General features: G+C 45.7%; 1 protein-coding gene across 2 annotated transcripts in view; it reads left to right on the top strand.

Moving 5' to 3' along the window:
- The first annotated feature begins 4,226 nt into the window (after positions 1-4,226).
- The window catches only part of MAP3K5 (mitogen-activated protein kinase kinase kinase 5), a 218,375-nt gene continuing 212,443 nt past the window's right edge, over positions 4,227-10,158 (top strand). Inside the window, exon 1 of one of the 2 annotated variants that reach the window (XM_030853368.3) lies at positions 4,227-5,095. In XM_030853368.3, the coding sequence (XP_030709228.1) occupies positions 4,672-5,095 (424 nt within the window). In that variant the 5' untranslated portion in view covers positions 4,227-4,671. The remainder of the gene's footprint in view (positions 5,096-10,158) is intronic. The other variant, XM_060283713.1, reaches the window with a different exon arrangement.

Below are 10,158 nucleotides of genomic sequence, written 5' to 3'. Positions count from 1 at the left end.
ATACACTAACAATAAAAGATCAGAAAGAGAAATTAAGGAAACAATTCCATTCACCACTGCAAAAAAAAGAATAAAATACCTAGGAATAAGCCTACTTAAGGAGGTAAAAGACCTGTACTCAGAAAAGTATAAGACACTGATGAAAGAAATCAAAGATGGCACAGACAGAGAGATATACCATGTTCTTGGATTGGAAGAATCAATATTGTAAAATTGACTATACTTCCCAAAGAAATCTACAGATTCAATGCAATCCCTATCAAATTACCAATGGCATTTTTTACAGAACTAGAACAAAAAATCTTAAAATTTGTATGGAGACACAAAAGACCCTGAATAGCCAAAGCAATCTTGAGGGAAAAAAACGGAGCCGGAGGAATCAGACGCCCTGACTTTAGACTATACTACAAAGCTACAATAATCAAAACAATATGGTACTGGCACAAAAACAGAAATATAGATCAATGGAACAGGATAGAAAGCCCAAAGATAAACCCATGCACCTATGGTCAACTAAGCTGTGACAAAGGAGGCAAGGATATACAATGGAGAAAAGACAGTCTCTTCAATAAGTGGTGCTGGGAAAACAGGGCAACTACCTGTAAAAGAATGAAATTAGAACACTCCCTAACACCATACACAAAAATAAACTCAAAATGGATTAAAGACCTTAATGTAAGACAGACACTCTAAAACTCTTAGAAGATAACATAGGAAGAACTCTCTTTGACATAAATCACAGCAAGATCTTTTTTGACTCACCTCCTAGAGTAATGAAAATAAAAACGAAAATAAACAAATGGGACCTAATGAAACTTCAAAGCTTTTGCACAGCAAAGGAAACTATAAACAAGATGAAAAGACAACCCTCAGGATGGTAGAAATATTTGCAAACGAATCAATGGACAAAGGATTACTCTCCAAAATATGTAAACAGATCATGCAGCTCAATATCAAAAAAACAAACAACCCAATTAAAAAATGGGCAGAAGACCTAAATAGACATTTCTCCAAAGAAGACATACAGATGGCCAAGAAGCACATGAAAAGCTGCTCAACATCACTAATTATTAGAGAAGTGCAAATCAAAGCTACAATGAGGTATCATCTCACACCGATTAGAATGGGCATCATCAAAAAAGCTACAAACAATAAATGCTGGAGAGGGTGTGCAGAAAAGGGAACCCTCTTGCAGTGTTGTGGGAATGTAAATTGATATAGCCACTATGGAGAACAGTATGGAGATTCCTTAAAAATCTAAAAATAGAATTACCAGATGACCCAGCAATCCCACTACTGGGCATATACCCAGAGAAAAACATAATTAAAAAAGACACATTCACCCCAATGTTCATTGCAGCACTATTTACAATAGCCAGGACATGGAAGCAACGTAAACGCCCATCAACAGACGAATGGATAAAAAAGATGTGGTACATATATACAGTGGAATATTACTCAGCCATAAAAAGGAATGAAATTGGGTCATTTGTAGAGATGTGGATGGACCTAGAGTCTGTCATACAGAGGGAAGTAAGTCAGAAAGAGAAAAACAAATATTGTATATTAATGCATATATGTGGAATCTAGAAAAATGGTACAGATGAACCAGTTTGCAAGGCAGAAATAGAGACACATGTAGAGAACAAACGTATGGACACCAAAGGGGGAAAGCGGGGGCGGGGGTGATGGTGGTGGGAATAACTGGGAGATTGGGATTGACATATGTACACTAATATATATAAAGTTGATAACCAATAAGAACCTGCTGTATTAAAAAAAAAGAGTATATAATATTTCTACTTACCTGAGGATACAGAGAGAGGCAAACTTGTCACCTAAAGCAAAAGCTAGTTAGCTAGGAGACACTTGCCCATTTCAGGTTTAAAATTCACCATGTTGCATCTTCAAGAAGAAACCTGGAAGCCCAAGATAGGCAATGCTTTTTCTCCTGTCCACCATTACCATATTAGATGTGCTTTTGGCTTAGAAAAAGGTGCGCCTTCTATACAGACGAATTGCAAAAAGCACAACTGCTGGGTGATCAAATTAGAAGGCTTTCATTCCTCCAGACAGACACCCTGAGGCAGGCCTGGCAAGCTGAAGGTAGGCAGAATTTCAGCACCACGCCCATGCCCTCTGCCTGGTGCCCCTGCGTCCGCACAGGACTCAAAGTTGAGTTGTAAATTGAACCATCTGAATTTACATACTTTCAACTGTTTATCAGCTATAAAAATGGAAATTTCATTTGGTTACACGTTGTGTAAGATTAATCAGCTAAACCATGCCTTTTAGGTGGGAGAGCCTTGGGACCAAGGAAAGTAGTCTTTCAGCATTGCATTGGGGTTTGGGTGCCAGTAATCAGTAACATCTTTAAAGTTATTAAATCAATTCAAAGTAAAACAAAGTGAGTAAAATAAAACAAAATTATATATGAACAATGGCTCTGAAAAGATCTGGAAGGGAAGCAAAGGTGAAATGGTATAAAAATTATGGTTTTTAGAAAATAGCTCTATATATAATTTTGGGCCTTATTTGTGTAGTCAAGTGCTCTTTGAGAATTTGGGCATTTTAATTTTCCAGATATGGTCCCAATGACTTTCCTGTGTTTATTGTTTTGGGCCAGTATGGGGTGGAGGATTATACACTTTCACAGAAGTTTGGAGGTTTGACAAGTTGTTGGAAGTATTAAAAGATACACATCTATTAGTAGTCCATCAACGTTTTGTTTCCTTATGATCACAGATTCACTAAGTAATTACTTTCCTAATGATATCAAGTTCAAAAACAGATGTGGATCACATAGAATCCAGTTTCCTTGCTAGAAATTTACTTCTATCGTTTTACAAATCTTTAGAAAAAGCTAACTCACTTTGCTTCATTAAGGATACAATTGTGCAGATACAATTGTTCAGCTGCTAGGTGTTTTCCCACATTACTATTTTCTTCCTTCTTTTCACCGTTTACTACTCAACTGTTTTATCCTTCCTTTTCCCCCTAGCTTGCATGTAATTTGCAATATTCTTCAACCTTTTTCATAAAACTCATTCATCTCGGTTCCTGGAGATGGGAAGCCCAAACCTGTTACTTTATTTCACTGCAGCTTTCACTGGTTTTCCTGAAGTTATAGCATTTTGGAGTTCTCTGAGAACTTACACATCTGTTTTTGCTTCCCAAATAAGTAGATACTTTTTGATTGCTCTTAGGCAATTCAGGCATTCCCCCCCGCCCTCCCGTGGTGCAATTTAAAAAAATAGAAGTAATCACTTAATTTCCCTCTTTCATCTGGCGGATGACGAGTTGCCAAGTCCAGTATAGAACCGGTTTTCTATCTGAGGTAAGTATGCGCGATGTTGGGGGAAATTTTAAGAACCCAAATGGGAACGCTATACCGTTCAGCACTTGAAGCTAATCAATTATTCATGATAGCAGAGCTATTGAAAATTTGAAAATGAAAAGTACCAGGGCAGACCCGATAAATTTAGCCTGCCACTTGCGGAGAGCCACTGTCACCAGTAAACCACCCTCCAGTTCAGGCCGGCTGCAGGACTGTAGTTGAAGTCTTCCCCCCCGCCCCGCGCAATGCTGGCCTCCAGATGCTGCCCTAGTCCTGCCAGCGCCGCACGCTTTACCGGACCGCGCTGCAGAGCGAGGCCGGCTGGGGCCGGAGGGGGGCGCCCTGGCTAAGGGGAACGCTGCTAATGCCTCCTGCGCTGGCTCTGAAGACACGAGTATTCGCAAGAGAGACTTTTTTTTGCGCCATCCTGTCGTCGCGTGCGCTCCGGGCTTTTGCCTACTCCAGGTCTTCTTGGGTGGGGGGCCCGGTGGGTGACGGTGCAGAACCTTGGCCCCGGGCGGCGCTCGGGGCTGGGTTGAGGTCCGGGAGCCGCGGCGCAGTCGGTTTAGTCCGGACTCGAGCTTCCCAGCAGCGCCCTCCCTCGGGGCGGGCCCTGACTCTCGGTGCCGCGACGAGTGGGCGGCCAAGAAGCCGGTGGCCGACTGGGCGAGCTGCTGCAAGGAGCGGTGAGACTGGAGCGGCTAGGCTGGTGCCAAAGCGGGCGCGGCGATCGGCAGAGAAACGAGGCCGGGGAAGGAGGAGGAAACAGAGCAGATGAAGGGGAGCCGCCGCCGAGGAAGAAGGCGGATCCTTTCGGCGGACGCTGCAGCTGTTCCGGGACGCGGTCCAGGGAGTCGGCCCGCCTCTGAGGTGCTGGCCAGGTAGCTCCCCACCCAGAGGGCGCCCTCCCCGACCCCTCCCAGAGCGCCCGGCACGGAAGGAACCAGGACCGCACTCCGGGTGGCCAGGGCGCACCGCACCCCGAGAGGGGCGCCCTTGAGTCGCGCCGCGGCGCAGGTTCGCTAGCCGACTTGTCCGCCCGCCAAGAAAAGGAAGCGCTGTCTCTTCCCGCTCAACCCGGTTCCCCACCCCTTGTACTCTACACCCTGCAGCGGGCGAGCGGCGCGGCCACGGAGGCGCCGAGGAGGGGCGAGCCGCCGCCGGGCAGCGGCGTCCCTTCGGGGGAGAGGGCGCCGGAGAGGAGGCGGCGGCGCGGCGCGACACGGGATGGCAGCTGCTTAGCCCGGCGCGCGCGGAGCAGCCCCGAGCTGTGGCTGGCCAGACGGTGCGGCTGGGCGGGGGACGCCGCCGCCACTGCAGCCCGGCCAGGAGAGATGAGCGCGGAGGCGGGCGAGGGCATCACTTTCTCTGTGCCACCCTTGGCCGAGGGCGGCAGCTACCGGAGGGGAGGAGCGGCGGCGGCCGCCGAGGGCGAGGAGAACCAGCTGCCGCCGCCGCCACCGGGCAGCTTCTGGAACGTGGAGAGTGCCGCCGCCCCTGGTGTTGCGTGTCCCAGTGCCACCCCCGGGAGCAGCGCCACCCGGTGCCGGGGCAACTCTGGTGGCGGAGGAGGCCGACGGACCACGGTGGCATATGTCATCAACGAAGCGAGCCAGGGGCAGCTGGTGGTGGCCGAGAGCGAGGCCCTGCAGTGCCTGCGGCAGGCGTGCGAGACGGTGGGCGCCACCCTGGAGACCCTGCATTTCGGGAAACTGGACTTTGGGGAAACTGCGGTGTTGGACCGTTTTTACAATGCAGGTGCGTGTGCAACCCCTTCCCCATCCGCCGCGGTCAGGGTTCACTTTTTCCCAGGCCACCGCAGGGGGAAAAATGTTTTTTGTTTTCTTTCCTGGGCAGGAAAAAACAATTTCTGGGCAGCAATCGTGCTTCCTACTTATTTACTTCTTGCCCCATCTTAGAGGCAGCGAGCCGCGCTGCGTGACTGCTCCGGGCGGCCTCTCGCAGCTCTGGGGAGAGTGTATTTGTGCGAGAGTCTGACTGCCCAGCCACCAGGAGCCCGGGGTGCGTGTGGTCCCCTTAAAGAACTTCTGATCTCGTGCATTGCGAGATATTTGCCCCAGTCAGCCTTTTCTACATTTAGTGTTTTGGTTTCTGTTCTGTTAGGTTTGGCCCACATTTTCCTTCTGTATATACCTGTGCCTGTTTTAGATGATGTCCTCATTTTTTCTGTGTACTTTTGAGAGTACAGAAATCATGACTTCTGCCACTCAGCCAGCTGCAGGCAGAGCGGATCTGTATGAATTTGCATGTTATGTCATGATCTTCCCAGCTCCCTTAACCTTAAGTTTAGTGGTTTGATTTCCCATCTCTTACCAGTTTGAAGTTTCAAGTAATAACTTCCAAAAGCAACTTTGTAATTTACACTAAACTTGTATGATATCTTTGTTAGGATTTTGGTGAAAGAACCAAGGCCTGTTTTTTATTACTCCATATGCCATGATGGGCTGGAAAGTATATAATTTTTTGTTTGTTTGTTTGTTTGTTTTGTTTTTTGTGGTACGCGGGCCTCTCACTGTTGTGGCCTCTCCCGTTGCGGAGCACAGGCTCCGGATGCGCAGGCTCAGCGGCCATGGCTCATGGGCCCAGCTGCTCCGCGGCACGTGGGATCTTCCTGGACCGGGGCACAAACCCGTGTCCCCTGCATCGGCAGGCGGACTCTCAACCACTGCGTCACCAGGGAAGCCCCTGGAAAGTATATAATTTTAACATTGTTTAAAACACTGATATGCTATTTTAATAACTAAGATTAGATTGGCCATTAAAGTGTGCCCATTAAAGTGGTTGCTAGAATAATTCATGAAAAAAAATCTTTTCAACCTATTACAGATTTCAGAAAGTGTCACTGCAATTCAAGTGACTGCAGCAATTTGCTATCTGTTAGCAAATGTTAGGGATGAAAGCATGTTATTGAAATTAACCTTTAGCACCCTGTACAACCAATGTTGAGGATATATACATATTTATTTTTTTTATAAGTGGGGGCATAAAATTTGATTTAATGGTGGTTTCAAGCAATAAGGTTCTTGCATTTGTGATCACATAGAAGGTTTTATAATCCAATCTTGTTTCCAGTTCTAATTCTCTTCAGTCTTTCAAAACACCTGAAGTAGGCTTGTGTCTGTCTTGGAATTCAGCCAAAGCTGAATATTTTAAGAACAAGAAGAACTTCATGTTAAGGAAGCCAGACTAAATAAACTAGGACTTTGGTTCGGGTGTATTTTACAGTCTTGGTCTTCATAACTGGACATGAGTATAATATATTTTAGGTTGGTTCTTTGTGTGGCTTGCTTTTCTAAACAAGAAATATAACTTTTCTAAAAATTACAGCACTTTTATTTTTGGATTATAATTTAGAAGAAGTTTCAAAGAACTGAAAGGTATGTGAGGAAAACACCCAGTGAAATAATGAGTCTGGTTTTATTGCATTGATAGATTGGGTATTTTTTATAAAAGTAATCTTAAATTCTAAGCTAATCTGCAAGAGTTTCCTAACAAGGCTCACGTACTGTTTATTCTCCAAATACTGTCTCTGGGAAAGGGAGAGAGAAAGATTAGAAGGGACCAGACATTTGAAATGTATCTCATTTAATCCTCCAAACAAGCCTGTGAAGAAAGTACTTAGCATCCTTCTTAGATGAGAAAACCAAGGGGTCCATCACTGGCCCAAGGTCATAGGTAACAACTGGTTAATGGAGGATTTCACTTTGGGTGCCTGATTCTAAAAAGTCCGGCTTCGCCCTTGCTATCTGCATTTAGCTGGGCTAATTTACTCTCAGAATCAGGAGAGGGAAGCATCAAACTCATGTGGCAGAGAGCTGGCAGGGACCTTATGAGCCATCTTGGTGCAATGTGGAATAGTGGGGAGGAGGACACGCTCTAGGAAAACCAGTGTTTCCGGGCCAGCTCTGTCCCATCCCACTGCTTTGTTCAACCTGGGCAGGCCCCAGTTTTACCCCTGCCTGTGACATGATCTCTGAGCTTCCTCATTCAGCATGAAGATGTTGAAGATGTGACCGAATAAGGATGGTATCAGTTTTGTCCAAACCCTTTGTTTTTCTAAACTGAGGGCGGCCAAGTTAGATAGTAGTAGAACTTGACTTCTGATTTCTAAGAGAGTGCTTGCTCGTCCTCTACCAGGGTTCAGCAGATTTTTCTGTAAAGGGCCAGATGGCATAAACATTTTAGACTTTGCAGGAGGTGTCTCTCACAACTCCTCAACTCTGCAGGTATTACTCAGGAGGACCTAAACAAATCATCGTGGCTGTATTCCAGTAAAACTTTGTTAATGGACACTGAAATTTAAATTTCATGTAATTCACAAAGTATTATTCTTTTTTGATGTTCTTCCTCCAACCATTTAAAAATGGAAAAACCAATCTTAGCTTGCAGGCCTTACAAAAACAGGCCTGGCAAGGTTTTGGCCCCATGCTGACCATTGCTCTACATCCACTACCTCCGCTCGAAAGTTGAACCATTATGATATAGTGGGAAGAACATCATCCCTCAAGTTCCATCTGAGTTTTCATCCTGGCTCTGCTCTGGACCACATAATTGTGAGTGAGGCCCTTTGTCTCCTTCAGCGGCCTATAAAACTGACCAAGGATGGAAGTAGAGGGGGAGATTGAAGAAAATTTCTAAGATTCCCTCATGTAATCCTGTGAGTTTGAAAAGGGAAGGCAGCAGGGTGTGCGGGGACAGAGCATTGGAACAAGAGTTTCAACATCTAGATCTGGTCCTGGTTCTTCTCTAATTTGGAGCAAGTAATTTAAAATCTCAGAGAAGGGTTGTAATAATTGGGTTCTAAGATTCCTTCCAGCCCTCAAATTCTGAACCTTAAAATTGTGACAGTATTGATTAAAAAATGAATCACTTCAGTCCACAGAGATGAATGAACTGCTTGTATTAATATCTAGCATGTTGCCACCTCCAGGAGATCAGGGTCCGTGAGAAGCGCAGATTCATGTCCTGGTTGTGAGGGTCTACACGGAATGCCTTGGGCTTCCAGGAAATAGCCTCTAGAATCAAACTGGGGAGTGGGGTTCAGAGGTGACCCCAATCTGCAATAGAATGGTAAGCAAGAGGGACTTAACAAGGGCCTCAACATTTCAAAGGGAATGTTGGTGTTCGAACAGCTCAGCTTAATGGAATGAATAAGAACTTAAAGCTTGGTTACATTTTTAGAAGCTTCCGCTATCTTTGTGTACTGGTATCTTTCTAAAGGATAGATTGCAGTTAAAGGTTTTCACTGATTTTTCCCTATTTGATTATCGTTCAACTGTAATCGAGTTTGTTCTTTGACTACACTTGTCATTCTCTCTTTCATTCCCGTTCTGAGAGGAAACTAATGTTCTATCAAAGATTTTATGAAAATTCATTGTACTTACACATACAATACTGTCACTCAGAGATGGCAGTTGCCAGGCTAACAACACCCCTTCCCAGCTCCCTGCATTGCAGGCAGTAAATTTCTGTGAAAGCTAAGATATGTCAGCGATACAGATGTTAGTGATGCAGAACTATTCCATTCAGGTAGACAGACCCCAACTGGCAGGGTCTCAACATTTTTAAAAAAATGAACATTAGTTTTGTGAAGTATGGCTGGTATAGGCTTTGTTATTCCCCTGCTTTGCTTATGGAAAAACTGAACCATAAAGAAGTTATATTCGTTCATTCAGGCTAAATGATTCAAGGTTGCTGCTTAGATCCAGGAGCACACTTTTTCTTAGAAATAGTATTATAGATGGTGGTTAAATTTGGGACTAGACTATAAGAAGCCTTGTTAATTCAGTGTACTTGAAGTGTGAACCCCATTTATCTGTTTAAACATTCAGGAAATTATGTTCCTGCCAACCTAAAACTGGGACTTTTTTAAACAATTAATTATTTAACTTATTTTTGGCTGCGTTGGGTCTTCGTTGCTGCGCGTGGGCTTTCTCTGGTTGTGGTGAGCGGGACTACTCTTCGTTGTGGTGCGCGGGCTTCTCATTGCGGTGGCTTCTCTTGTTGCGGAGCACAGGCTCTAGGCACGTGGGCTTCAGTAGTTGTGGCACGAGGGTGCAGTAGTTGTGGCTCGCGGGCTCTAGAGCTCAGGCTCAGTAGTTGTGGCGCACGGGCTTAGTTGCTCCACAGCATGTGGGATCTTCCCAGACCAGGGCTCGAACCCGTGTCTCCTGCATTGGCAAGCAGATTCTTAACCACTGCGCCACCAGGGAAGTCCTGAAACTGGGACTTTGAATACATCTTTCCCTGTGCTAGAATCAGGAACTTTTGCGTTCATCTAGCTTCTGGTAGCATCCTGGCTGGATGTACGAGCATCACTTTGGATTGGTGGTGTTGAGAAGAGGGGCTCTGCTGAGGCAGGGGACAAAGGAAGGATTGGGTGGCTTTAGGGAGAGGAGGAAGCCTGGGCAGGGACTGAGGAGGAAGGATGCTCAGCGAAGGAGGAAGTGATACGGCAGGGGATCCGTAAACACTTTCACCTTCGTCCCCTCCAAACCTATTTATGGGGCTTGACTTCCAGCTGATGTAAGACCCAGGGACAGTGCTCTGCTCAAGGCCACCTCACTCCCTCTCGGGGGGCTCAGGAGTGGATGGCTGCCTGCTTCCCCTTTCCTTGCCCCTAGCCAGAACTTCTCCTGGCCTTTCTCTTAGGCAGGCTCTCTGTATTGCAATCTCTTACTCAGCCTTTCACCCATTAGCAACAGTGGGTAACAGGAAGGAAACACATGGAGGCTGAAATTTTAAGAACTTAGCCTTTATATTTTCATCTCTATAGTGTTCCCGCCTTACTTGGGTTTGTG

The sequence above is a fragment of the Globicephala melas genome, chromosome 14, assembly GCF_963455315.2.
Source record: "Globicephala melas chromosome 14, mGloMel1.2, whole genome shotgun sequence".
Classification (NCBI taxonomy): Eukaryota; Metazoa; Chordata; class Mammalia; order Artiodactyla; family Delphinidae; genus Globicephala; species Globicephala melas.
This window is presented reverse-complemented; position numbering and strand designations above follow the sequence as displayed.